The sequence below is a fragment of the Tricharina praecox genome (assembly GCF_024521635.1).
Source record: "Tricharina praecox strain CBS 144465 chromosome Unknown BZA05scaffold_27, whole genome shotgun sequence".
Taxonomy (NCBI): domain Eukaryota; kingdom Fungi; phylum Ascomycota; class Pezizomycetes; order Pezizales; family Pyronemataceae; genus Tricharina; species Tricharina praecox.
In genome coordinates this window covers 423697-450238 of record NW_026250429.1, presented here as the reverse complement: position 1 = coordinate 450238, position 26542 = coordinate 423697, and the positions used below count along the sequence as shown (strand labels likewise).

Here is a 26542-nt window from a genome sequence, read left to right as displayed (position 1 = left end):
CGGTCCTTGGTGGCTGTGGTAGCGCTGTGGTTGGGGACGGCTTTGAGGCAGACGGGCTTGGAGACACACGGGCTTGGAGACACACATACTGAAGCACTGGGGAGTCGGGACGAGATGATCTTCAGAAAACCTTGATTAAAGATAGAAAACCGATTGTATTCGACTAGAGAGAGAAACGACAATGAAAGAAAAGAGCCACCTGTGTTCTTCAGGTGATGAACCTCAAGTACCCCGCGAGTTGAATGGCGAGATGAGGATGAAGATGCATGCGCAGATGATGAGAAAACAAAACAACCGGTCAACAAAATAAACAAGAGCCCTTCGAACGTTTGGCCCGCCGTATCGGGTCTAGCCAAGTCGGCAAAAGTTGCCCGCTCGTGCATCCCTCAACTCTCATGCCCGCTCCCAGCTCAGACAGAACCCGCCCTCAACCCGCTCTCGAATCGAATGAAAACAACCCTCTCCGCCCTCAGTCACACCCCCAGCCGAGTTGGTCTCAACAAGTCCCAGTCCGTTCACAACTTCTTGGCCATCGGTCTCTCCCAGTCCCAGGTCCGCAGCTCCGGGTTGAAACGACGACGATGACGACAACGGACGATACGGCACGGTACGATACGGCACGGTACGATAAGGTAATTACGGTATACACACTGCCGACACAGCTCCTTCGGCCCCACGCCCACGCCCACGCCCAGTGGCCCACCCATCACTTTCACGGAAGCCTGGAAGATCACCACTCTTTTTGTTTCTATTTTTATTCGATATACCTAGCCCGCTGCCAAGCCCCCTAGACAGCTAAGCTTCTCCGAGCCCTCGTGCCAGGCTCGTGGACCAGTCGTAGTCGCGACTCGTCTGTCAAGCGCACCCGCAGAGCCGCATCCGATCCGCAGAGCCGCAGTCCATGTGCGCCAGCGGCCAGCCATACGTGTATAGATGGTGATCCATTATTGTTGAGGAGGGCACGACTGCCGTCCGTCCGGCAGACACGAGCTCACGAATCACGATATGTACGAAGGTCTCAGCTTGATGCGCCTCGAGCACCCCACGCCGCCCCCCACGGCCGGCACGAGCAAACGTCGTGCGCGCGGGCGGGCTGGCTGGCGGGGGCGGGCGCAGATGCAAACCACTGATGCAAACCACCTAGGTAGGTATGCAAACCACATTTTTTCCGTCCGCGATCCGCGATCCCCGCACCGCATGGGACTAGGTACGGTATTTATGCTAGGAGGTACCTAAGGTACCTCCATCGCTGCTGCGGCGAATTCGTGCAGTGCAGTGCAGTGCGGAGGCCTGTGGAGGCCTGCGGCTGCGAGAGATCTCGGTAGAGGGATCCGTCAATAGTCCTACATAGAGGCTACATAAGCTACATAAGCTAAGATGTTTGTGCCCCCAGTACCCCCAGTACCCCCCCAGTGCCCCAGCAGTGCCGAGTACCGACATCTCCCTTCCTTCCTTCCTTCCCAACAACGCAATGCGACACAGCACGGCACAGCACGACACAGCACGACACAGCACGACACAGCACGACACAGCACGACACAGCACGACACAGCACGACACAGCACGACACAGCACGACACAGCACGACACAAGTACCGATATGTACTGCGAGCCAGAAGTACTCTAGGTACATACATACACAGCACGACACAGCACGACACTGCACGACACTGCACGATACAGCACGACACAGCACGACACAAGTACCGATATGTACTGCGAGCCAGAAGTACTCTAGGTACATACATACATAGCCCATCTCAGAGTCTGAACTACCGGTACCCTACCCTAGATAAACGTAATCGGACATTCGGGCGACGCTCGATGGTGTTTTCTTTTTTCTTTTTTGGGGAGGACTGGGGTTTCCTATTTCCTTTTTCCTTTTTCCCCGTGATATTTGCTGCTAGCAGTACCATGTCCCCCCCCCGGAACACCAAGAAATGTCGTGCAGTGCAGGAAGTGCAGTGCAGTGGGGTGGCGGTGGTGGGTGCAACTGGGAGGGATCGCGAACCTTAATCGGTTTTCGCTTGCGGACGGACAGACAGACTCGCCAGACTCGCCTCGATAACGCGGAATGAATGAAAGCAAGCAAGAAAAAAAACAGGGTTGGGTTCCGTCCGGATGTTCGTTTGCACTGGTGACTGGTCTTGTTCGCTCCCTCCTTACTCCCTCGCTCCCGCGATTTTATCTGGGGTTATGTATGATGGGGTGCTTGGTGCTTGGTGCACATACGGGGATCATGGGGTGATCCGTCTGCCACGGCCGCTGTTTGCAGTGTGCAGTGTGCAGTGTGCAATGTGCAGTGTGTTCGCCCGAGGTCGTATGTAGATTTGCACATAGCAGAGTCATATGCATGCGTGCAACGAGTGGTTACCGGTCCATGTAGTTATGCCATCCACTGCCATCCGTCCATCCATTGCCATCCATCCCTCCTGATTCCTGATTGCCGAAGATGGAGCATAGCAAGCTTGGGTCGGTGGCCATCGGTGGCTTGGAGGAGGTTCCCGTCTCGTCTCGTCTCGTCTCGTCGTGGCCCGTGGCCTGTGGGATCGACAGACTCTTCTCTTTTGTTGTCGTCCTTTACTCCCACCCGCCCCCCCCTAAAAGAATGCCCCGGCCACTCCCCGTCACGAGCCACGAGCGAACTCGACGATCGCAGAGTACAGGAAGTAAGGGTTTGCACTTCTTCACTTCCAGTTCTTCACTTCTTTTTCTTTTTCTTTTTCTTTTTCTTTTTCTTTTTCTTTTTCTTTTTCTTTTTCTTTTTCTTTTTCTTTTTCTTTTTCTTTTTCTTTTTCTTTTTCTTTTTCTTTTTCTTTTTCTTTTTCTTTTTCTTTTTCTTTTTCTTTTCTTTTTCTTTTTCTTCCTTTTCCTTTTTCTTTCTTTTTCTTTTTCTTCCTTTTCCTTTTTCTTTCTTTTTCTTTTCTTTTCTTTTCTTGTATTTTTGTTTTTTCCCTCGTTGCATTTTGTTTGGCCGCCTTGTTTGCACCAACGCTGGCTGGCCCATAGCCCATTCCATTCTCTCTCCACATATTCACTTACATACGAGACAGACAGGAAAAAACTCCCTGGCGGACCGCAAATGTGTGCGTCCCACACTCCCACTCCCACTCCCACTCCCACTGCCGCCATCGCCCGTCCCCCCCACCCCACCACTTCCGAGATATTGGTCCTACGTACCTACCCACCGCGTGTCCTCTTCCGTCCAAGTCCAAGGCGTTCGTTCGTCCCGACTCCCGTTTGCTCTTGTCTGTCTGTCTGTCTGTCTGCGGCCATCCCAGAGTATGTACTGTACATGCTCTGTATCATTTGTGATGTGTGCGCTACGTTAGGTTACATACCGCGTCGACCGGCGACATCTGATCTCCTGCAAAGCCGGTTGTCGCACAGGGAACGGGAGGCCTGTTTGGGGGATGGGAGCGCTTCCTCATCGGGCAAATCATGCAATCGCGCAATCAATCAAATCAAATCAATCAATCAATCAATCAATCAATCAATCAATCAATCAATCAATCCACTGTATGGACTACGCTACGGTAGTTGGTAGGTGTACTGTACTGTGCATATCTGTGCTGTGGGTGCTGTACTGTAGCCTGGGTGCTGTGGGGTGTGTGTGCTTACTCTGCCGTGGCCGCGGGTTGGCGATACTACTACATACTAGCACCCTCCTACCTACCGAACAGTCAGACGAACGCATCGTGAGCTGGACACCAGATCATTGGCCGCACTCGGAACACGCCGCTCACTCTCGAGCATTCAATTGTGGCCAATCACTCTCCCATCACTCTCGAGCATTCAATTGTGACCAATCACTCTCCCATCACTCGCGAGCTAGACCCGGAGCGTAGTGTTTCGCCAAGCCTCGCGCACGCGTATCGAGATCCATCTTAGAGACACCCTGTTGGCTCCCAGACCTGAGACCATAGCTCCCGCCTAGACTCAACAGCGAACACCCACCACCACCAGCACCGACGGGATGTCTTCACCACTACCACCACCACCACCACCATCCGCAGCCCCGACCGAGATGCTAGTGCAGCTCCCGCAGCAGCCCCAGCCCCACGGATCCTCCACTAGCACCCGTATCTCATTGCTGCTCGCCTGCTTGGTCGTCGTCGCCGCCCTGCAGTATCCAATGCTCGTCTCGTACTTCCAACGCCTCAGCCAGGCCACCGTTTCCTCGTCGACCGCCGCGATTGCCGACAGCAGCTCGGGGGGCATCGATCGCGGCAAGCTCCTCGCCGCGCTCGCTGGCATGTCTCGCTACAGAGCGAAGACCTCGGTGACGTGGAAGAAGAAGCGAGCAGAATACAACAAGCTCCCGGCATCGCAGAAGCTAGTTCGTGCACCCCCTTCCCCCTTTCTCCTCCCCTTTGCGCACCCCCACCCATCCAACCGCCACGATGTTGGATTTAACTGCAAAAGCAGCTGCTTGGCTCGACGATAAATTACGTCTCGAAGATCTCAGCGGTCGCAAACGCAGCGGCGATGAACGACGTCACGGCCCAGGCAGTCCTCGAGCACGGTCTGCGGTACTACGGCATCTCGCCGTTCGAGCTGCAGAGCTACGCCAAGATCCACCGCAACGTCGGCGACCACTCGCAGGTCGCGCAGGCGCTGAAGCACTTTGTGCGCGACTGGTCCACCGTCGGCCGTCACGAGCGCGACGCAATCTTCCCCCAGATCCTCGAGACGCTGGTCGATATGTTTCCCGCGCCGAGGAGCGGTGTGAGAGTGCTGGTCCCCGGGGCTGGGCTGGGGAGGCTGAGCTACGACCTGGCCGCCGCCGGCTTCGACGTCGTCGCGAATGAATTCTCGCCGTACATGGTCCTGGCCCAGCGCTACATGCTCTCGCTCAAGAGCGTGAAGCCCAACAGCCTGACGTTCCATCCCAACCTGGAGTGGTGGAGCCACCACCGCAGTACCGAGTCGCTGCTGCGCGCGGTGCAGTTCCCCGACATCGTGCCCGATGCGCAGGTTCTCACCCGGCTGAAGCTGGTCGAAGGGGACTTTGTGACCCGGTTCCTGCCGCACGAGCACGGCGCGTTCGATGTCGTCGCAACGCTGTTCTTCATCGACACGGCCCGGAACCTGGTGGACTATCTCGAGACCATCGCCAAGGTACTCAAGCCCGGCGGCGTGTGGATCAATCTTGGCCCGCTGCTGTACGGCACCGCGCCACTGGTCGAGTTGAGCCTCGATGAGGTGTTGACGGTGGCCGCGAAGTTGGGATTCGAGTTCTTACCCGCAGACGAAAAGTGGGGCGAGGACACGTTCGCGACGGATGAGGGGTGGAGGGGCAAGGTGCGCGGAAAGCTTGCCGGCTACAGCTGGGACCCGAACATGCTCACCCGCAACGCGTATCTGGCGCAGTTCTGGGTGGCGAGGAAGGTTGCGCCGTAGTCATTGTACACACCTAAGTAGTCGCGCGCAGCCAATCATCGAGAATCACAATCTAGAATTTCATCAGCTATGGTTATGTCCTCCGTGCTCTGCCGCTTTAGTCCGTCCACCGCCCCATTTGGCAACCCACGCAACCGCCTTTTCCCTCAGTACTCTATCCCTTTCCCTCTCTTCACCCCCCCCCTCGCCACCCCCCTCCCCCTCCCGCTCGCCCACCCCCTTGACCAAAACCCTCTCCCACGCCTCGCGCTCCAATCCCACAGCAACAATCCTAACAAACGCCCACAGCGCCTCATGACCGGGCGCCACAACCGCAAACTTCAGCACCTCGGCGAGCACACCCTCCCTCGCACCCGCACCCGCCCCGACACCGGCAGCGGAGCGCTCAAGTACCCACGCCAGGAACGTCCAGCCGCTAACATCCGAGACGTGTTGTCGGCACCAGCGCAGCTGTTGCGCAATCATGTCTGCGCTCATGTCTGCGCTCGTGTCTGCGGTGTCTGCGCTCATGTCTGCGGTGTCGGCGGCGGGTGTGTCGGCGCCGTGGGTAGTGCCAGAGCCAAAAAACCCCACCGCCCACCGTGCATGCTCCCACGCGTAGTAGTTCTTCGCGTGCTGTTCCGCCGAGGCCCTGACTATGGCGAGCTCCCTACCTAGCTTCTCACCGAGCTCTCTATCCACTGCGGCGGGAAGAAGAGTAGTGCGGAACGTAATAAGCAACCACCTTCGGTACGCCCATATCGCGGGGCTCTTATTGTGCCGCATCAGCGCGCTGGTGAGAAGGCTGTGCGTTAGTGATAGTTCTAGCTGCGGCGTTATTGCGGGCGGTGCGGGCGGTGTGGTAATGGGGGCATCAGTGGCGGAGAGCAGAAGGCGCTTCCGCGCGTTAATCGCTGTGACGTGCTCGCTGCTTGCGAGGAGGAGGAGGAGGCTCGCTTGCTGCCTGACTACATCGTGGGCGGCGGGTGGGGCGGCTGCGGGGGAGGCGGGGAAGAATAGCGCGTGTGCGTGCGCGAAGGCGTCGAGGAGTTGGCGCTTTGGAATACCGAGGTGGGGTGGGGTGAAGAGGATTGAGGGGGTGATGGAGGGCAGGAGAGATATCTCCAGTGGCGTGGGTGAGAGGAGGTATGTGCTTAGGAGCGTGTAGGCGTCTTCGGAGGAGGGGGAGGAGGAGGAGGGGGAGGAGGAGGAGGAGGAGGGTGGCGGGGACATCGTGCGTGGGAATGTACCTGGGTGGGTGTGGCGGGGAAGCGCTATGCACTACGCTCCCGGGGTTATGACGTAGACAAGGTAGGGAGAATAGCTTGTGAGGGGATTTACGCGCCGTATCACTCGCATGGGAGTGTGAATAGAGGTAGGTAACTTTTCGAAGTCGGTTGAATGGCCGTTTGGAGGGCAGCGATGGGTGCATGAATAGCCCCTCCCAGGCTACATACTTGCTACCTACTTGGAGGAGAAGGAGCTGGGCGTGTCATTGACTGCCACCCGGTCTTGGAACTATTTACTCAGGTTGATGTATAACCATAACCAACACAGAATGACCCTCAGGGTGAAGGAGCTTATGCTCCTCTCCAAATTTCCAAATCCACGCTTCCTCTAAGCTCCAGAGAGCCGAATGAAAAACGTGGTATCTACCTCGTATCACGAGCGTCTCCGCTGGCCCGCCTCGGACCGTAATCTCGGTCGGTTTTCGACCGGCCAGTCATAGCACCGCAAAGTTCAAACCCTCCATTTGACCGAGTACGGCGCCGGTAATTAGTATGTAGGTATGTACTTAGAAACACGCAGCGGATTGATGTGATTCCTCGACCCACTCCCTCTGACGGCCCACGGGGTGGGATCATACGGTAGGTATCAGATGTGGTCGGGACATGATCCTCGATTTGGCACAATAATCACATGCCCACATGCTCATCCATCAGCCCATCCACATGCCCATCAGCCCATCTTGTGACTCGTAAGATTACCTATTCGTTTTGTTTCGTTTGCTTCATTTCTTTACTACCAGGTATATGTACTGAGTACATACTGGCGAGCTGCGGTGTTACATACACACGGCCGGACGAACGGCCTTCTGCTACATAACGTCCGACGTGGGTCGGCGTGTGTCGACGTGATATCATGTGATGCCATTTGCCATTGAGTGGGGGCAAGCGCGGTTTAGTCTGTGTGGACTGGACTTGACTGATTGTACCAGTACCATACGCGTTCGTATTTGGCACGTGTAGGATAGGTACTACCTAGCACAGTCGGTACTCGTGATAACGCGTCTGGGATCTCACTCACTCACTCACACGTCCGGCAGCAGCGCGTCTGGCAGTAGTGATGTTCCCAACCATCCCATCCCATTATCAACGCTCGTGTGTAGTAGGTACTACTACCAGTACCAGTAGTTATATCAAATCAAGCAAAGTAAAGTAAAGCAAACTCCCAAACTCCAACCATGCCATCCCCCCTCCCTTCCTCCTCCCCTCCCTATCCCCATCCCCTACGCCAACCCACCCTCACCCCCCCCAAATGCCCCTACTCTCGACCTCGACATCCCCCATCGCGTCTACGACCCTATCGAGCTTCGCAGCGACGTCCCGCACACCGCTGGCAACCCTTCCAAAATGCGCATCACTAGCCAATCGCTTCTTCTCCCAAGCCGCCGCGCCGCCCGCACCCTGACCGCCCGCACCACCCACTCCCCCTGCCCCGCCCGCACCCACCTCCCCACCGCTAGGGGAAGAAGTAGCATCACTCATCCACGCCTGCGCCAGCGCCATCTGCGCGATGCGTAGCTCATCGAGCGCGCGCGTGTGCGCTGCGGTGAAGAATACATTGCTGCCGCTGCCGCCGGAGTGTCCCGGGAGCGTGGAGAGCGTGGACTGCATCGTGTGCCACAGCGGGTCTGTAGTGGGTGCGGGCCGCGGTGGAGATGGCGAGGCGTGGGTGTGCGTGTGTGAGGGTGTGCGCGTGCTGCTGGGCGAGGGGAGCGTGGGCGTTGGTGTTACGGTCGCGGTGGGTGTTGAGGTTGAGGTCGACGGCGTGGATGGGGGTGGCAGCGGCAGGAGGAGGCGCGGGTTGGTCGTGCGGCGGGTGGGGGGCATGGTGGTTTTGGTTGTTGGTGTTGTTGGAGGTGTGGTGCGGTGGGGTGAGGTAGGTGAGGTGCGGTGAGGGTTGGGTGGGATGGTGCAGAATAGTTGGTAGGTAAGAGGTAAGTACCGAGCTGGGGTAGCTCTTGAACATGAGTGGTCACTCGCGGAGCTTTTGCGTGGGGGCCATTGGATGAGGAAGAAAAAACCTCTGTTACCAACTTCTTTTTGTTTTTGAATAATAATCATCATTGAATTCGACCTTAGTAGATCATGGTAGTTGTGTACATAAGTTATAACCGGTTCCTCCCCACTCTGCCCCGCCCGTTTCCTCCCCACTCTGCTCCGACCGTTTCCACGCCACTGTCCAACCCTACTTTCGTCGAGCGTCCCGATGATAAGGATCGAGATAGTGCGCACCAAGGAAAGAAAGCTGCGAAATAAAGGTCCTCCTAACACTCCATCTCCCCCTGCCTCTTCATCGTGAGGCGCGTTGGCGCGAATGCCGTCCACTAGGAGAGAGGTCAGTGCAGTGTGCTTTGCTATGAAGGAATGCTTGTTACAAACCGTAATGAGGATGTCTTCCGAGGCGCAATGGTAGGAGTATTTGGACAAAGCTGGAGAATGTCTTCCCAGGTGTGCTGATTGGAGTACCTGGGCAAAGCTCGGCGATATCCTTCGTCGTGTCCGGGTAGAAGGACCCTCGCATAGTTGAAGGATGTTTTCCCAGGTGTGCTGATTAGAGTACCCGGGCAAAGGTAATCAATGCCCATTAGGATGTCCGGCTAGCTGTTCTTCCATGGACCTCACGGGTGAGGAAAAGAATCCTTGAATTACTCGGATGGCGATGTCGTCACGGCCGGTTGTCTGGAGGGACTTCATCTCGCATTCTCGCCAATTCGGTTCCGGCTCTACCGGCATTAACTAGTATCAAACTCATCAGCTCTCACGTCTTCGTCAGCAGAGGGAAAATGGAAAATAATATCTTTCTCAATGCCCGCAGTATACAATAAATTTGGAAACGTGAGACGATGGTTCAAATACAGCAAAACTAGACCGAGCCAAAACAAAAAACAATGATGGAGTGATCCATAGTGATCGGCAATTGTGGACCGAGCCACAACGAAAAACAATGATGGACGGATCCATATTGATCGGCAATGTGGACGGAGCGATAACCAGACGCAATCGTACACCGAGACATAACGAGACGCAATGTTGGACCGAGACAGTCAACGAAAACCCCATGAACTGTAGCGGGTATCGTCCCAATGGAAGCCGAAGGTCGGCTTAGGTCGTCAAAGCGATCGGCGTACGACGATAGCGCGGGGGGTCTGACATGTGTTCTCTGTCTGTCTGTCAGCCAACCACTCATTACGCCATGCATCGCACTCAACTGAAGCGAAGTACATACCTTATATTACTGCCGACTTCTTCTGGCAGTAGGTGGAGGGTAAGCCGCAATCTCCATAGATCACACATGTAGTCGTTGTGATCGTTCCTGATGCCGACCAATCCTCCACGCCACCGCCAGGCGTAAATTATTCTGACTGCGTCCCCACGTTTGGTGTTGGGGGAGCCGAAATTATTGGATGTTTGGACTAGTGTCCCCGTCAAAGCCGTAGTCGTCGTGTACCGTAAAGTATGCTCTATCCAGAACAATTTTGAGATTGCTTTGGGTGATAGGGATACCGCAGATGAAGATTGAGGGATAGGTAGGGAGACAAGAGCAAGTATGTTTTATCCAGAAGAGCTTAGATACGACCCCGAGTGATAGGAGGACCGATGATGAAGATTGAGGGATACTTGAAGAATTTAGAAGTTCGATCCAGAACAATTTGGATACGACTCTGAGATAGGAGAACCGACGATGAAGATTGATGGATGGGTAGAGGACACAGTCAAGAGAGAAGAGAGAGAAAATCAAAGGAAAAGGAAAAAGGATATGAAGAAGGAGAAGGCGAAGAAATAAATTTCTCATCACAAACGCATAGGTGCATACGAAATTAAGATTTCGGAGAGAAGGAAGAACTAAAGGATATAATAGAATAGAACGAGGAAACGACACGCAATGAAGGCGTGTGTTGTCTGTCCCGGTAAGGCCAAATGGCCGAGGAGTAGCCGACGAGGTAGATACAGTACGAAATACGAGTAGGTACCAAGTCAAGGTAAAGGTATGCCAAGAAGGTGAATGATCTCGTGCCACCGATGCTCTGGGATGGTTGACGATGGTCGGCGATAGGATTGAAGAAGAGAGATGAAGTGATCGTGAGGAGTGATCGTGAGGAGTGATCATAAGGAGTGACTGTGAGAAGTGATTGTGAGGAGTGATCATGAGGAGAGAAGAATGAGAGATGAGTATGAGGGAGGAAGAAGGAAGAGAAGGAGCGAGAGAAGGGGGGAGGGGGGGTTTAAGTAGCCATTGTGGGCTGCAGCTCCGTCGAAAGGGCATAGCCGCAGCACGGCAGAAAAGCAGTCGCAAAGAGCGAGAGCAGCGAATAACGTAGAGAACATCATCAGGTCAACAGGACAATGCCAAAATAAATAAACAAATAAAAAAACGCGTCCCAGGTCTCAATAATCCCATTTTCGACTCTGGCTTCTGGTCCCGATACATTCTCCTGTTCATGACCTCGTAGACCTCGTAGACAGCCTCGGTCGTATGTGTGCAAGCTGCACGCGGAAGACAGCGAAGGACCCCTGGCCGATAGCAATGATGCAATTACAGGCCCAAATAGGCCAATCACATGAGATCACTCGGATGGTGTTACAGCCCCATCCTGTGCGGCTGTGGCTGGCTGGAAATTGGCATTTACTATCGGAAGGGCACTAATTCACCTTCGGGAAAGAGGGAGAGGGTTCGCACCAGCCGGAGTGGCCGATCAGTGCGGCCTCGTCATCGCGGGCTTGTTGACGTAGGCACCCCCGGACCGACAACCATCCATTCTCGATTCCGAATGTACAGGCGGTAGTAATCAGTCGGCAAAACTGTCACCGAGATCTGGTAGAGCTTTAGGAAGACGGCTTTGAATTTTCTTTTTGTGGAGGTGTACCGCGGGTCGCCCTACTACCACTTTGTCTGGCGCCGCATTCATCTTGTCCAGCCATCGGACTACCGATAACACGACGTCACTCGACTACTGAGTGAGATAGTAACCGCGCACAAGCCGTATCCTCAGCTCCGGGTGAGCCGGATTTCTCTATTTGCCTAGCTCCTCCGCGTATGAATGGGACGCAGCGAACGTCTATTTACTGTTACACACGGCCTTATTAGACTGCCTACCTATGCCGACCACAACCCGACCTTTCCTGCCCTCTCCTGCAAGCTCCTCCAAGCTCGGCGAGGGTAGAGAGCAAGCCCCACTGCCCGCTACGGCCCGTTGCTGTGCCGCTGCCTCCCAACCAGTTTTACAAAGGAAAACATGGTCACGCTCATTGTCCACACCCAGCACAGGCAACACCTACCCTGCCGGATACTCCTGTACGGCTCCAGAGGCACCGCTCCCCTCCTCCGCCCGAGCGTGAATGGCAAGCAAACTCAACACCCGATCCCCGACCACCAGGGCCCCTACGTAGTGATCGAGAGCGTGAATGGCAAGCTCATCACCCGATTCCCAACACCAGCCTCCTGTGTAGTGATCGAGAACGGTATTTGACAGGTCACCGCGGCCACTGCAAGTCTGCAACCTGGCGAGTGCAATTGACCCTTGACAGTCCGCCCTCGACAGCCCGCCTCCTTGACAGCCCACCCTCGTCAGCTCACCTCCGCCACCCATGAATCGAGCACCTGTCAGTTGAGCACCTCCATCCCGAGCCCGGTTGATAAGTCCGAGAAGCAAGCCTCGTGCACAAAACCCACATTCGAGTGACATAACCTATGACTCGTGGTCGAGCACAATTTTTGGCAGGTCACCGCTGGGACTGCAACCATTGCCACAGGTCGCATGCAATCAATGAATACACAAAAAAAACAAAGGCACTGCAAGTCTGCAACCTGCCAGGCGCAATTGACCTCGACAGCCCTCGATAGCCCACCTCCGTCACCTGTCAGTCGAGCACCCTCTATCCCGAGCATGATTGACAACTCCAACAAGACAGCTCCGTGCATAAAACCCGCGATCGAGTGTGTTAGGTCACCGCCGCCACTGCAAGTCTGCAACCTGCCAGGTGCAATTGACCCTCGACAGCCCTCGACAGCCCACCTCCTCCAGTCGAGCACCTCCATCCCGAGCATGATTGACAATTCCAAGAAGCAAGCCTCGTACATAACACCCGCGATCGACGGTGTTAGGTCACCGCCGCCGCTGCAAGTCTGCAACCTGCCAGTGCAATGGCCTTCGACAGCCCACCTCCGTCGCTCTCGTCAGCCTATCTTCGTCACCCTCGACAGCCCACCTCGGCAACCCACCCCCGTCACTTGTCAGTCAAGCATCTCCATCCCGAGCACGATTGAGAACTCCGATCCGAGAAGACAGCCTCGCATGTACATAACACCCGCGTTTGAGTGACACAACCTGTGACTCGTGGTCGAGCACGGGTTTTTGCAGCCCACCGCCGCCGCCAATGGCCACTGCAACTTGTCAAGAGCAATTGTCCCTCGACAGCTTCTTTACATTACATGATCACGTGGGGTTGTGTCGAGATCACTTGTGGCTAGAATTGAATAATGCCGTTGAACTCGGAGATATCAAGTACTTTAGGTAGGCATTTATGGGCACAGATCATTCGAACATCAGTGTAAGTCACGAAGCTGCATCTTTATTGCAAAACCAGGCGGCGCATTTGAATTATATGTACCCGGATATCTCCCTTCAACTGAAGTTTCACAGCTCGCCACCCTATACGACGACTTCGGCCTCGACTCTATCCGCCTTCTTTGCAGCCGGCGCCTCAAACTCGTACTCAATGCCCTTCGCCTGGAGTCTCGAATTGATCCTCTTCCGTTTCCGGTTCTCAGCATCAACTTTCTTTACCCATGCCTCCTCAGGCTTCTTCTTCTCCATAAGCGCCTTCGCAATCTTTGCTGTGGGCCTCGCCTTGAAGCGCTTGTTTGCACCCTTGAACAGCTGCTCGACGTACTCGATGTTGTCGCGCGGCACGGTTTTGCACTTGAGGATGTGGCCGAATAACAGGTAGTTGTTCATGGTGTCGGCCACGATCTGTGCTACCTCGTCATCGGAAAACTCGATGAATGCGTAATGTTTTGAGTGTCCCGTCTTCTTGTTGCGGGAAAGGCGCAGACGTGTTACTGTGCCAAATTGAGAGAAGTAGGAGCGCATCTCATGCTCATAGAAACCGTGGGGGACACGACCGAGATAGATTATGCCGGGCGTTGACTGCGCGCATGAACTCCGTTAGCCAACTGCTGGTAAGGGAATGCATGAACGAAGGAAGGAGCAATTCGGAACGCGGGGTATCAGAGAAAATAAATGTGAAACCATGTAGATGTCTTAAAGACTAATCGAATTTTCTTGACTCATCATTGTATGCGTCCGGTGAAGAGGGAATCGTGGAAGACGGTGAAGAACCAAAAGCGCGGATTGGAGAGAACGTACCCTTTCCCTCCCCTTCAAACTCTCCAACTTCTTCTTGACCTTTTTCTCATCCGGCATCCCCGCCTTCGCCAACTTCTTCGCATCAATGCTCTCCCCATTGGCGGCATCCTCATCCTCATCGTCACTGCTCTCAAAGCCCTGTAGCAGCCTTGTGGTCTGATCACCCGCCTCGGACTCAGCCTCGGACTCGGTGTTGGGGCCGTCATCGTTCAACGAAATCTCATTGTCATCCTGCTCCTCCTCCTCGGCGTCTTTCTCCTCCACAACAGGTTCTGGCTCTGGTATCGGTGATGCAGCCTTGGCTTTCTTCACCTCTTTTTTCGCAGGCTTCTTTGCGCTCGCCTTCTTCACCGCCGGGGCCTTAGTTGTAGGTGCGGCAGCGGCATCATGCTTCTTTGCGGGAGCAGCAGCGACTTCCTTTGCGGGAGTAGCGACGGCCTTCTCTTTCTTTGCGGGGGCGGCCTTCTTTGCAGGGGCAGCGACGGCCTTCTCCTTCTTTGCGGGGGCAGCAGCGACGTCCTTTGCAGGAACAGCGACAGCCTTCTCCTTCTTTGCAGCGGCAGGGGCAGCGGCAACCTTCTCCTTCTTTGCGGGGGCAGCAGCGACGTCGTTTGCAGGAGCAGTGACAGCCTTCTCCTTCTCTGCAGCGGCAGCGACGGCCTTCTCCTTCTTTGCGGGAGGAGGAGCGACGACCTTCTCGACCTTCCCCTTCTTCGCAGCGGCGGCAGTATCCTTCTTCGACTTCTTCGCCTGGGGGGAGGAGGCTGGCGCAGCTATATTATCATTGTCAGCACATACTCCGTCAATCCAATTCAATTCCTCTCATCCGTGGTGCTGTGAAGGTTGTGCATACCCTTGCGTTTCCGTAATTCGGGGCCCATTTTGTATGTGTGCGTGTGGGTGTGTGTGGAGGAGGAAGTTGTGGAGGAGAGGGAGAGGTTGATGGGTTGGGGACTGTTCGGGCGTGAAGATAAGTTAGGTTTTTTTTTTTCGCGACCTGCGGGCTTTTGGCTAGTGACTAGCGCCATCTAACGCCAAGGATGGGACGGCGGGGTGTGGCTTTGCACACGGCATCACTCGGAGGCAGGGAGGGAATGCGGTTTTCTGGGGGTCGGGTCAAGCTCACTCGTGGAGACACAAGTCGAATGGCCATGCAGATCTCGTTGTCATTCACTTTGATTTGTCTATTCTTTTGTATTCATTCTTTTGGCTACCGTCGCATATCGGTGGTAGATGTCTTGGCAGGGGCCCTACTTGCACAGGAGCTCACCCCGGCACCTTCCACCTAAGCACAACCATTACACACGCTCCTCGCCATGAACCTCTACGTGGGGTAGGACCTCCCTTCCACTCCCCTGCACAGACGGGACTAACACCTTGCAGACTCCTCGTCTTCTTCGTCCCCGTCCTCTACCAAAAAGCGCAATTCCTGTACCGCGGGCAAGCATCGACGATCCCACTGCCGGCAACGACCAAACGCCTGCTCGACATCCTCTTCCTGAGCTCCATCCTCTTCCTCGCGCTCAGCACGCCCTACTTCGCGCCCGAGAACGTGTACCTCGCGACGAAGACGGACCTATCCACGCACGCGTCGGATGTATTCACCGCGCTATCCACGTACCGCAACCTGACTTCCGTGGACACGACACTGCGCACGCTCCTCAGCGCGGCGGAAGGCCGCCTGATCTACGCGTGGGTGGGGCCGACGCCATTACTGCACTGCAGCTGGTGCAGCTTTTCCGCGCCACAGTCCTTCCTGATCTACGCCGCGCCGCGGATCCTGCTGCCGCATCTCCTCCACGCGGCGTTTATCGGCGTGCTGACGAATGGCCGCTTCGGCCGCTTCGGCCCGTATTGGCGCTTCTACGCTTCTGTCCCCATGCTGGCCCTGCCTGCCTACGAGCTCTGGCGACTACAAAAGTATCAGGATAATATCGCTGTTTGGGGTTGGCAGACTAATTGGACGACTGTTTGGCATTACTGGAGTATGAGGACCGTGCGCTTGGTCGGCTTTGCGGCGATAGATGCGCTGCTGGGGCTAGTATTGTGGTTGAGTGCGACAAGAAGGTGGATGCTGGGCTGGGAGGGCGTCATAGCTGAGGAAAGGGTCGACGAGGCGCTGAAGAAAATTCAGAATGCGGCTACCCTTATGCAAGTCGGCGGGCTGCTGAAGCAGACGGTCATGAGGGATCCGGAGTTGAGAGGGAAGTCTGTGGAGTGGTGGATCAAGGAGGATTCCGGGGGTAAGGAGCTGATGCGAGATGAGGAGGTGATGGAGGTCAGGAAGGAGAGGTTGCCGAATAGGGTAAATCTAGATTCACTCCGGGAAGAGGCGGAGGGGGCGAGCCGGAACTGGGTGAGTCTCATGTCCAACTTGGCGCGGCAGAGAGAACAGGCACAGGGAAAACCTCACCAGCAGTAGAGATAGTGTATATTTGGTTTGGATGGATTGGATGGCGTCACGGCGTAATAGACTGATAGACACCAAGAGTAGAATCGGCAGGTATTGCCTATATGATAATGCTCACCACCCCTTAACTCTATGATTTTATGGCCCATGTCGCCGTCTATTTGCCATGATATCCCGCCGTGCCATGCGCTACAGTGTCCTCATTCGCTAGTGCTTCTCCAGTCTTGCTGATTCTGAGTTGCGGCTTTTAGACCTAATATGTCGTGGAGACGCTTTTACAGCCGCTGTTGCACGCTTCTATTAACCACAGCAGACCTAATGGTGATTCAGCGGAGGTCCATCGTGTGGTCCAACTCCGATCCCAACTCCAATCCCAACTCCAATGGCACTGCCGGTGTCGGCAGCGTTGGTAGCACCTCCAACTCCAACGGCATCTTCCCCTCCTGCAACCGTCTCCTCCCTTCCTGCCATCTAAGCCACGCAACCGCCTGCAGTAGACAATCCGCCAAATCATCCACCTTCTTCTCCGCGGCTGTAACCCTCTCCCCACTCAACTTCTCGGGACGCCTCGTTCCCGCCAGCAGCAGCAGCTCCGCCGTCATCTCCGGCCCGTTATCCCCCATCATCACCACGTCTTCCTTTCTCAACCACTCCTTAACAACCTCCTTCTTGAGCGTCTTGACAGCCGCCGCAGTCGTCCTCTCCTTCTGGGGCACCCACAGTCTCGCCACCCTCCCTGGGTCCACACTCTCCACGTGCCCATCCCAGTTCCCGGCCAGCCGCTGTTCCAACAGCGAGGTGTGCAGCATCGCCTCAACGGTATTGACGCGGATCGTCCACTCCTGCACTCCGGGCCCGCCCTGGGAGCGCCATCGCTGCCGCTCGATAAGGATATGCGACGGGGCGTGGTCTCGCAGCAGCTCTGTTGCCAGTGTATGCGTTGCTGCCGCAAAGGCGGGGAGATTGATTGAGGCGCCCAAGCTGTCGACTGAGAGCGGGAGGACGATGCGGGTCCAGGTAGTCAGCTTCGGCAACGGAAGCGTGTTTAGGTCCAGAACGCAGTAGGCCAGGTTGCGGATGCCCATGTCGATGCTCAGGATGCGGGTCGGTGGGGTCGGCGTGGGGTGCACGGCCGTGAGGGCGTCGATGAGCGCCGGCTTCGCGCCAGACATGTTGAGACCCACCAGGCAGGAGAGCCGCCGGAGGCTGGGGAGTCGGAGCGTGCTCAGGCCAAGAGCGGAGACGGACATTGTTGTGCGGGGAGGTTGTAGGCGAAGGAAGCTGCGGGGAAGGATTCGAGGTCGGAAAAATGTTAGCTATGTAGCTAGCGTGCGGGGATCTCCGTGAGTTGGAAACACTCGGACTCGGGTTTCTCCCATGGAAGCCCTCGGTCTGAGATGTCTCTTGCTGGCCGGCCACTCACAGCCAGTGAGTGGTGGCTTCCCCGAGCCAATCCACAGCACGTTCAAGATGCATCCCTACATCTTCATGCACCCCAGCTACCTAGCCAGGTACTATCCACTCTAGATGGGTATCTCCGCCTGCATGTCGGCACCCGTTCGCGGCACTCAACGAATCAAGCATCACATTGTATGTACCGGTATTTCGGCACCGGAGAATACCTGAGTAATGCGCCGTCGGCGTCGGCAGATTCTCCGGTTCGGACTCGGAGCTCCCATGCTTGTCCTCCGCGCGTTCCTGTTTGTAATCTCAGTTGCACAAAGCCTGTAGCGCTCGGGAAATAATGTGCGCGCAGTCATGACAAATGCCACCTAGTACACGTCGGCGGTGACGGATGATGTGTGAAGAAAATACCCCGCCATCATACATTGTAATCATCCGACGCACCCACCCACACACACACACACACGCTCACTCACGGACCACGTTTGCCCCCCACTCATACCTATCTCACCGCCCCTCCCCCTCCTCCTGCTCCTCTCCACTGCAGTCAAACTGTCGTCCCTACTATTTAAATCCCTTCCCGCTGCGCGTTTGGCTTCGTTGAACCGCCAATTCTCCACATCAAAAGCAGCGATGGCTCCGATAAAGCAACATTTCGACTACCTCGTCATCGGCGGTGGTAGTGGAGGCCTGGCGAGTGCCCGTAGGGCGGCGGGGATGTATAATAAGAAGGTGGCGATTGTGGAGAGCGGAAGGCTTGGTGGGACTTGTGTGAATGTTGGGTATGCTCTCCATTTCCCGGGTGTGATGACGAGGGTGGAGGTGAAGGTGGAGGAGGAGGTGGAGGTGGAGGTCGAGGTCGAAGTCGAGGTTGAGAGAATCAGACTGGATATTGATGTTCCCCAGATGTGTACCAAAGAAAGTCACCTGGAACGCCGCGACAATGGCCGAGACCATGGCCGAGGCGAAAGACTACGGCTTCGACGTGGAGGTCAAGAACTTCGACTGGAAGTACTTCACTGCGAAGCGTGACGCCTACGTGAAGCGCCTCAACGGCATCTATTCGCGGAACCTCAACAACGACTCTGTCACGTACCTCCCCGGGCGCGCAAAGCTCCTCAGTCCCACCGAGGTCGAAGTCGACGAGCAAACGCCCGAGGGTGAAAAGCTGAACAGCAAGACGGTCTACACCGCTGATCACGTTTTGATCGCTACCGGTGGATACCCCGTCGTGCCCACCGACATCCCCGGCGGCGAGTACGGAATCACGTCCGATGGCTTCTTCGACATCACCGAACAGCCCAAGAAGGCGGTCCTCGTGGGCGCGGGCTACATCAGCGTCGAGTTTGCGGGAATCTTCCAAGCGCTCGGAACTGAGACGCATCTGATGATCCGTGGCGACACGTTCCTCCGCTCGTTCGACCCCATGATTCAGGAGGTGATGACGAAGCACTACGAAGAGGGAATGGGCATGAACATCCATCGCCGGTCGAAGCAAACCAAGGTCGAGAAGAATGAGGCGACCGGAAAGCTTACCGTTTACTACGAGGACATCAATGGTCCCGCTGTGCTCGAAGACGTCGATTGTCTGCTTTGGGCTATCGGACGGAAGCCCGAGGTTGGAGACCTTAACCTCCCTGCTGTGGGTGTGAAGCAGGACCCCAAGCACAACACTATCGTTGTGGATGAATACCAGAACACTAACATTCCCGGCGTTTACTCCTTGGGTGATGTCTCTGGCCACGTCGAGCTGACGCCCGTTGCCATCGCCGCCGGCCGCCGCCTCGCAGACCGTCTCTTTGGCGGCCAGAAGGAGGCAAAGCTCGACTACACCAACATCCCCTCTGTGGTCTTCGCCCACCCCGAGATCGGAACCATCGGCCTCAACGAGCCCCAGGCGCGAGAACAGTACGGCGACGAGAACGTCAAGGTCTACAAGACGTCGTTCGTCGGAATGTACTACGCCCTGCTCGAGCACAAGGGCCCGACCTCGTACAAACTTGTCTGTGTCGGCCCCGAGGAGAAGGTGGTGGGTCTCCACATTATTGGCCAGGGCTCCGCAGAGATGCTGCAGGGCTTCGGCGTGGCGATCAAGATGGGTGCTACCAAGAAGTAAGTCGCTGCAATCCGAGCAAACGGGTGATGATGCTAATGGGGTCGTGTTTGATAGGGACTTTGATTCGTGCGTCGCTATCCACCCGACTTCAGCGGAGGAGCTGGTCACTTTGAAGTAGATGCGTGTGTGTATAGACGGCCTGGGGGCTTATGATGAACAAAGAACTTTGACCCAGCACTGGGGCATCATCGCCGTGTGTGACCTTCCCACAACTACTCTAATTCCCATCAATCACCACATCACCACCGTCCTGGTTACCGCCAACAATGCCATTCAGCAAAGCCCCGTGCATCTTGACCATCTACAAACCCCCATCAGTGACACCATACAGCTTGTCCAATGACAGATGAGAGTACGCACCTCATTCAACGCCTCCACCCTGCGCCTCAACTCGGCAATCTGCGCCACGAGCAGTTGTATTTCCGCCAGTATCCTCGCCCTCGAGAGTATCAGGTTGGCGGGCTGTCGGATAGGCTGGTTGGAGCGCAGAGTGGAGCCCATTTTTGTTGTGGGCGAGTGTCGTGTTGGAGTGTTTGGTCGAGCGGTGAGTGTAGTGGGGTTTTGGAGGTGATAGGTATGGGTGTGATGTTGATTGTGAGCTGTCGGCTGCCCGTCCGGAGACTCCCTAGTGTCGGTCGCCAAAGCGAACCTGTCCGTGTAGTAGGTTTGGTTCTCGAAGAGGTCGGGAGCTCTTTTTAGGTTGCGAGATAGAGAAAAAGAGAGAGATATTTCGCCTACAACCTTTCCAGGCGATGACGAAGTTGAGTGAGTGAGACTATATGAGCCCGTGGGAGGGTGAGACTTATGAATGATAGAACCCGCTAGATACAATCCCGTGCCAGGATGTCATCAACCGACCCCAGCCAGCAGCAACGGAATAACCCGACCACCCTCAACAAAGTTTCCGCGCTGGCCTCTGGTGTCACCGTGTCCCATGCGAGCCAGTCCTTACTCTACTTATAACAAACAACCCTTCGCCTCCGCCCGCACGCAATCCACAAACTCCACCACAACCACCCCGGCCGCCGCGATCATGTCGCTCCTCCTCGTCGTCGTCGTCCTCACCGTCGCTACCAACCTGTTAAGCACGATCGGGGCACCCGCGATCAACGCCGTCGTACGCATCCTCCCCCATCCCCCAACCCTCCCTATCCCCGTGGCCATCATCCCATCCCATCATCTCTAACACACCGCCGCACAGCTATGGAAATTGTACACAGCTTTGCACCGCACGTCTCCCGTCGCCGCCGCGATCCCCAAAGCCGCCGCCGTGCGGCAAGAAGTGCTAAAACTCAAGACCGAGCTTGCCGCCACGAGCAGCCAGGACGAGTTCGCGCGGTGGGCAAAGGTGCGCCGCACACACGACAAAAAGGTCGTCGAGCTCGAGAGCATCAGTAGTTGCCCCCGCCCGCCCTCCCCCCTCTTCCTCCCGTCACTAACCCCGGTCTGTCTACAGACGCCTCAATCGCAACTTACCGCGCAACGTTCGACTCGCGCGCGCGCAGCGCGCGCTGGCTGCTGACGACGGGCCTGCGCCTGTTCCTGCAGTTCTGGTACTCGAAGTCGCCGATGTTCTGGCTGCCGCAAGGTTGGGTGCCCGGCGTGGTCGAGCGTGGCCTCTCGTTCCCCCGCGCGCCAAGGGGCAGCGTCAGTATTCAGGTGTGGAGCTTTGCCGTGGGACAGGTCGTTACCGTGATCATGCTGGTATTGGTCTGGGCGTGGGCGCAGGTGGTCGCGTTGAGGAGGAAAAAGGCGGTGCCGGCGATGGGGGTGGGGATGCAGGCGGAGAAGAAGAAGGCGTGAATGTGGGGAGGCAGGGAGGGGGGAGGGGGGAGGGGGGTGTATCATATTTCGATTACCTTATGGACGGATTGCACGGACGCACGGGAAGGGACGAGACGTGATGATGGAGGTTATGAATGCGGAGTTTTTTCTGTTTCTTTAACTTTTTTGGCCGGGTGCGTTTGGGATACATGTTTGCTATGACGATGGATGGATTGGATTATACTACCTATGGTGTTCTGCCCCCCGATACCTACTGCTGCAATAGAGACGAGATACGCCGTTGGCTGGTATGATACCTGTCACTCGGCCTGGAGTAATAGTGACCCGGAGGACGACTCGTCTACTAGTAGATCTAGTCCTACAGCTACAGCTACAGCTGAAACAGCCAGCCAGCTTGCGAGAAGTGACTCGAACATACCTATGCCAGTAGATGGGAAACACAAGCAGAACGGACGGATGTCGTTGGTATAGCACGGCCACCAAACCGCCAAACCGTCAACCCGGACCCGCATCCAGATAGGTACTTCATCACTCAACTCGAACTCCAACTCGAACTTCACCGCCGAGATATGCACCAAAAACTAAGCCCAGGCGGCGGTCAACCACAAGATACGAACCGACTCGGCAAGTAAGGCAGAAGCAGAGGCAGGAGCATCAAGTAGAAGCCATCCACCCTAATTGAAGCATCAAGCAGAAGCAGAAGCAGAAGCAGAAGCATCAAGTAGCATAGAAGCCCACCCCAATTGAAGCTCCCACCTCCTCCGCCATTCAACTCGGCCCTCCCGTCTTCCCCCTCCCTCCTCGGCATAAAGCCATCGCCCACCGACCACCGACTCACCCGCCCCTCATCCGCTCTTCCCATCCATCCCATCCACCCCTACGCATCCACAAGTCCCATCCCTATCCCCGTGCCTACCCACGAGTCCCACCCCCTACGCATCCCCCCCTTCCCCTCATCCACGAGTCCCATCCAGCAATGCCCATCTGCCTCATATGCCGCCGGCGAATCCAGCACGCAGCGCTGAAGTCGTTGATGCCTCTCCCATGCGCCTGCCCCGGCGCGAGCGTGCACCGGGAGTGCCACGCCGCCACGCCGCTGAGTACACGCCCTTTCTGGCCATGTCCTATTTGTAGACGGCATGTTACCGGGGTTGGGTCTGGGCCCCGATGAACTTTGAAGGGGGGGGGGCGAGTGATGGGGTGATGATGGGTTGAGTGAGGTTAAGGGGATGGATCGTTAGGGGCTGGAGAGGATGAGTGACGGGTGTTCATGGCGAGGGAGGGGTAGCATCCGACAAAGAACCGCGAGGTGCCCAAATTGACCCACGAGGGCCAGGGCGCTAGGACATGCAGTTGATTTGTGGCTTGAAAATCTGGGGTTGGAGCATGCTTAGAACGGTTCGATGACGTTGATGACAAGTTAGTTAGGCATGGTAGACTGGTATAGGTAGATAGGGCTGGTGGAGAGTTGGAGCTTCGCCAGCGCGGCGATTAAATTATCAACTAGGTAGCAAACATCACAGGGAAACAGCATTGCGACCCATCACGGACCGGGACTTTGTATTCCCATCGTTGATTCAATTTCAACCGTTTGAATGGATGGCTGCAGTGCCCGGTACCCGAGAAAGAAATGACCCCACATCGCCGTATACCAGTTTAACCTCGATGGGAATACAGATGCAAAAAGTCGCAGAACTCCAGTTCGTAAAAGAGATTTTTATTCCCAGACCATCAACCGTTTACGATCTAGGCTTCTCCTTCTTCTCGGACCACAGACTGTATCCCAGCATGTCAGTATGTGAGCGGTAGCGGCGGCGGTGGCTGTGTAAACTTACGCGTGAAGTCCGACACCGGAAACCTTGACGACCTTGAAACGGACTCCGGGAATATCTCCCTTCGCCTTTCCCTTACGACCGAAACCGGCGAGGAGAACCTCGTCGTTCTCGTCGACAAAGTTCAGACAACCGTCATTGGGAACTAAACGAGAGGGGCATGTTAGTCGTTGCTCTGTCGTCAATCGTCGAATGCCCTCCTCCTCCTCCGCCTCAACCCCAAGCTCGTCGCCCGCTTGCATCCACTCCCGCCACCCAGCTTTCCACCGCAATTCGAGATTCGGGAGAGAAGCATACCGAAAGCAGTGACCTTCTTTCCGTTCTTGATGAGCTGAACCCTGACACACTTTCGGATAGCGGAGTTGGGCTGCTTGGCCTCAACACCGACTTTCTCAAGGACGATTCCCTTGGCGTGCGAGGATCCTCCGAAGGGGGACGACTTGAAGGCGGTTCCGAGAAGTCTCTTCTTGAAGGAAAGATCGGCCCAGCGACTACACAGCTGGTCAGTTTACTGTCTCGAGTCGATTTTGGCGGAGTGCGACGGTCGCGATGGGAGAGTCGTACTTATCACGGCGGTGATTGCGGAGCTTGCGCGCGGCGTTGAGACCTCTTGGCTTTCCTCTGCGAAATTGTCAGTATTTTGTGTTGTTTTGTTCCCCCGGAATTCGGGAACATGAGGATTGCGGGTGGTACGCACTTTCCCATCTTGGCTGATTTCGTTAGTTGATGAGGGTTCGGAGAGTATCGTCGTCGGGCGGGTTGTGGATGGCTGCTCTTGATGCGACGTTTTGGCGTGGGGCGAACTTGTCGGAGCTGTGCTACGAGGGCTTGGTTTTAGTGTGCCCTAGTGAAAAAGCAGTCACAAAAGTGGGTGCCACTCTTAATTTTCAACGCAGACGAAATTGAGCCGCATGATGTTTATCTTATCTGATCTGAAGTCCAGAGGATGTCACTCGCTCACGTGAAATTTCTCATTGCAAATTGGCCTGCACAACAGCAACCTGACAGGTCGTACCCATATGCGACAATAGATTGATGTCTCTCTCTCATACACACACACGACAACCAACCGCATACAGGAGAAGATAGCTGACAGCTGCTATGAACTCTGCGTCCAATGAATTTCAAAGGTGGTATCTTCATCCTCTGACTTCCATGACCGTCGCGCCGCAAACGCAAGTGATACTCCGGGCAGTGCTCCGCGCTTCGAATTCGCATGGATATCGATAGCTGCTGATCCTCACTCGCAGATTGCTACATATCCCCATCAATGTCGTGCGCGCCCCACTCTACACGGGTCCGGTATCGAAGAGGGATTATCTGGGGAACCTTGCTGTGGTGATGATTACATATGTCTCGCTGTAAAACATCTGCCGGCATCGTCCAATCATTTTTTCTCCCAGACCCTGCGCCCTCTCGTGTTTGAGCCCGTTGACGCGCACGACGCCAAAGAAGATGCAGAGCTTCTCACATGCTTTGCGGTTGCGATAGGTTATGTAGTCCCATCCCTATGTGACAATCGAATCAGCCTTCTCTGTTCGGGCCTATTTTGATCCAGAAGGTTGTCCGCCTAAGCACACATCCGCCACAACCCGAGCGGCCGCTACGGACGCATCGGCCCAAGACTCCGCCGGCCACGAAGCTACTCTAGCCGAGCCTAGAGTCTTACCTAATGCACTCCACTCGCACGGTTCGGCACCATCCGAGAGAGCAAGAGCTCGAACTTCTTCAAGATGTACCGGGTATCATATGTACCCATCCTATCCTACTCGAGACTCGAGTACCGTAGTCGTCGAAGATCCACTTGGTCCCGTATAGCACCTATTCCACAGTATCGCTGAAAGTGGACAGGTGTGGATGGGTTGCACCCTTCCTATGCGGGCACTCAGTCTGGATGAAAGAGAACTTCCGTTATCGATAACCTCCTACAGCCTGATGTTTCAATCAAACGGCGAGGGCCCATGTGCCGCAACAGATCAAAATTTTTCACACGCAGGGCCGACATCCCCGAAGCCCGGCATGGACTCTCGTTCCAAAGTCATAAGCAGAGTGAGCAGCGCAGGATGTGGTTCAGCTCGCTTGAAATTGAACTGAAGAATAGGTAATAGGAGGTATTTCGATATGATATGTACCAGCCGGAGTCCCTTCGCCGTCCGTCAACTACCGTGCGGTGATTGGGGTGACACCGCGTACGTCGGATACCGATACCACCTATATGTACGGGTCGAGTAGGTACTTTGGTACTCCATCCACGCTCTCCGCGGAGGTCTCGGGCCTCACGGGCTCAATTGCAGCGAAACGGCCAGCCATCGCCGCCGTTCACCGCTTCACGAGGACCTGGCCCCGTCAGAAGCCGGCCTTCTCGTCGGCCACTAGATTCCTGCTCTGCATCACTCACCCCTGCTGCCATGATGATTGCTCTCGGCGCCCTAAAGTACGTTCCGTTAGGCGTGCCAATTACCTTTACGCATACCTGGGTGAACTCCATACAGGTGGTACATGCGATGAGCGCGCATACGACCAAATACCAAGTTATCTCGCCTTCTACATCTCCCGCTCATGCCGCTATACATAGAGCACCTCTTTGCCATCCCACGCGACCGTCTGCGCTCGCTCTCCATTCATTCGCGCTGCCACTCGTCCTCTCCAATTCTTATCATCTCCCCAAACCCTTTCATCTCTTATCGAGGCAGGTGCGCTCTTTAAGTAGCTCTATCTGCCCGTGTCTCGGCGGCATTCCGTTCATCTCGACACCCTTCTTCGGCTTTCGCTACTCTAATTTCGCGCTCGACGCCTCTCGCTCCTCGCCTCTCGCCCTCGCCTCCCAACACTGTGCTGTTTGCGTCACTCTAATAGCCTCACGGTTCTGCACGACCGCAACCCTCTCATCGTCTACCCCCTCAACATCTCCAACAACATTACCACCAGCGACCCGCTCGTAGTCCGAAAATCCGCCGCAC

General features: G+C 55.7%; 10 protein-coding genes across 10 annotated transcripts; 4 read left to right on the top strand and 6 right to left on the bottom strand.

The window, feature by feature from the left end:
- The first annotated feature begins 3928 nt into the window (after positions 1–3928).
- On the top strand, positions 3929–5605 carry BZA05DRAFT_408472 (N2227-like protein-domain-containing protein). Its single transcript, XM_051484712.1, has 2 exons — positions 3929–4339; positions 4429–5605. The coding sequence occupies exons 1-2, from the start codon at positions 3977–3979 to the stop codon at positions 5401–5403; spliced, it is 1338 nt and encodes a 445-aa protein (XP_051336386.1). The 5' UTR covers positions 3929–3976; the 3' UTR covers positions 5404–5605.
- On the bottom strand, positions 5435–6908 carry BZA05DRAFT_150048 (uncharacterized protein). The gene has a single exon (XM_051478997.1). The coding sequence runs from the start codon at positions 6613–6615 to the stop codon at positions 5467–5469; it is 1149 nt and encodes a 382-aa protein (XP_051336385.1). The 5' UTR covers positions 6616–6908; the 3' UTR covers positions 5435–5466.
- A 433-nt stretch (positions 6909–7341) lies between these two features.
- Positions 7342–8574, bottom strand: BZA05DRAFT_438651 (uncharacterized protein; the record flags this gene model as incomplete). Its single annotated transcript, XM_051486503.1, has 4 exons — positions 8115–8574; positions 7912–8069; positions 7698–7780; positions 7342–7370 (listed from the first exon to the last, which is right to left on the bottom strand). Exons 1-4 carry the CDS (start codon positions 8493–8495, stop codon positions 7342–7344), a joined length of 651 nt encoding a protein of 216 aa, XP_051336384.1. The 5' UTR covers positions 8496–8574.
- Positions 8575–9300: 726 nt separating this feature from the next.
- BZA05DRAFT_150034 (uncharacterized protein) lies at positions 9301–9929 on the bottom strand. The gene is made up of 3 exons (XM_051478996.1): positions 9895–9929; positions 9466–9828; positions 9301–9407 (listed from the first exon to the last, which is right to left on the bottom strand). Exon 2 carries the CDS (start codon positions 9726–9728, stop codon positions 9471–9473), a length of 258 nt encoding a protein of 85 aa, XP_051336383.1. The 5' UTR covers positions 9729–9828; positions 9895–9929; the 3' UTR covers positions 9301–9407; positions 9466–9470.
- A 3292-nt stretch (positions 9930–13221) lies between these two features.
- On the bottom strand, positions 13222–15007 carry BZA05DRAFT_408463 (uncharacterized protein). Its single transcript, XM_051484711.1, has 4 exons — positions 14889–15007; positions 14727–14808; positions 14036–14552; positions 13222–13816 (listed from the first exon to the last, which is right to left on the bottom strand). Exons 1-4 carry the CDS (start codon positions 14914–14916, stop codon positions 13319–13321), a joined length of 1125 nt encoding a protein of 374 aa, XP_051336382.1. The 5' UTR covers positions 14917–15007; the 3' UTR covers positions 13222–13318.
- A 265-nt stretch (positions 15008–15272) lies between these two features.
- On the top strand, positions 15273–16544 carry BZA05DRAFT_476585 (uncharacterized protein). The gene is made up of 2 exons (XM_051488257.1): positions 15273–15368; positions 15419–16544. The coding sequence occupies exons 1-2, from the start codon at positions 15352–15354 to the stop codon at positions 16455–16457; spliced, it is 1056 nt and encodes a 351-aa protein (XP_051336381.1). The 5' UTR covers positions 15273–15351; the 3' UTR covers positions 16458–16544.
- BZA05DRAFT_408461 (mitochondrial resolvase Ydc2) lies at positions 16545–17903 on the bottom strand. The gene has a single exon (XM_051484710.1). The coding sequence runs from the start codon at positions 17693–17695 to the stop codon at positions 16772–16774; it is 924 nt and encodes a 307-aa protein (XP_051336380.1). The 5' UTR covers positions 17696–17903; the 3' UTR covers positions 16545–16771.
- A 319-nt stretch (positions 17904–18222) lies between these two features.
- BZA05DRAFT_378219 (uncharacterized protein) lies at positions 18223–20142 on the top strand. The gene is made up of 3 exons (XM_051481851.1): positions 18223–18631; positions 18756–19961; positions 20020–20142. The coding sequence occupies exons 1-3, from the start codon at positions 18483–18485 to the stop codon at positions 20081–20083; spliced, it is 1419 nt and encodes a 472-aa protein (XP_051336379.1). The 5' UTR covers positions 18223–18482; the 3' UTR covers positions 20084–20142.
- An 856-nt stretch (positions 20143–20998) lies between these two features.
- Positions 20999–21768, top strand: BZA05DRAFT_447999 (CHD5-like protein-domain-containing protein; the record flags this gene model as incomplete). The annotated part of the gene is made up of 3 exons (XM_051487212.1): positions 20999–21082; positions 21167–21359; positions 21422–21768. 3 exons carry the CDS (start codon positions 20999–21001, stop codon positions 21766–21768), a joined length of 624 nt encoding a protein of 207 aa, XP_051336378.1.
- A 1721-nt stretch (positions 21769–23489) lies between these two features.
- BZA05DRAFT_421480 (40S ribosomal protein S23) lies at positions 23490–24287 on the bottom strand (the record flags this gene model as incomplete). The annotated part of the gene is made up of 5 exons (XM_051485722.1): positions 23490–23526; positions 23586–23727; positions 23880–24073; positions 24147–24203; positions 24280–24287. 5 exons carry the CDS (start codon positions 24285–24287, stop codon positions 23490–23492), a joined length of 438 nt encoding a protein of 145 aa, XP_051336377.1.
- Between the last annotated feature and the right edge of the window lie 2255 nt (positions 24288–26542).

Excerpts from the sequence above, each read along its gene's own strand:
- BZA05DRAFT_408461 (XM_051484710.1), bottom strand. The coding sequence starts at position 17,695 with ATGTCCGTCTCCGCTCTTGGCCTGAGCACGCTCCGACTCCCCAGCCTC.
- BZA05DRAFT_150048 (XM_051478997.1), bottom strand. The coding sequence starts at position 6,615 with ATGTCCCCGCCACCCTCCTCCTCCTCCTCCTCCCCCTCCTCCTCCTCC.
- BZA05DRAFT_408472 (XM_051484712.1), top strand. The coding sequence starts at position 3,977 with ATGTCTTCACCACTACCACCACCACCACCACCATCCGCAGCCCCGACC. Across the intron at positions 4,340-4,428 it reads TCCCGGCATCGCAGAAGCTA|CTGCTTGGCTCGACGATAAA; the intron begins GTTCGTGCACCC and ends CTGCAAAAGCAG.
- BZA05DRAFT_378219 (XM_051481851.1), top strand. The coding sequence starts at position 18,483 with ATGGCTCCGATAAAGCAACATTTCGACTACCTCGTCATCGGCGGTGGT. Across the intron at positions 18,632-18,755 it reads GGGACTTGTGTGAATGTTGG|ATGTGTACCAAAGAAAGTCA; the intron begins GTATGCTCTCCA and ends GATGTTCCCCAG. Across the intron at positions 19,962-20,019 it reads AAGATGGGTGCTACCAAGAA|GGACTTTGATTCGTGCGTCG; the intron begins GTAAGTCGCTGC and ends CGTGTTTGATAG.
- BZA05DRAFT_408463 (XM_051484711.1), bottom strand. The coding sequence starts at position 14,916 with ATGGGCCCCGAATTACGGAAACGCAAGG. Across the intron at positions 14,553-14,726 it reads AAGGGGAAGGTCGAGAAGGT|CGTCGCTGCTGCCCCCGCAA; the intron begins CGTCGCTCCTCC and ends TCCTGCAAAGGA. Across the intron at positions 13,817-14,035 it reads GTTTGAAGGGGAGGGAAAGG|TCAACGCCCGGCATAATCTA; the intron begins GTACGTTCTCTC and ends TCATGCGCGCAG.
- BZA05DRAFT_150034 (XM_051478996.1), bottom strand. The coding sequence starts at position 9,728 with ATGGGGTTTTCGTTGACTGTCTCGGTCCAACATTGCGTCTCGTTATGT.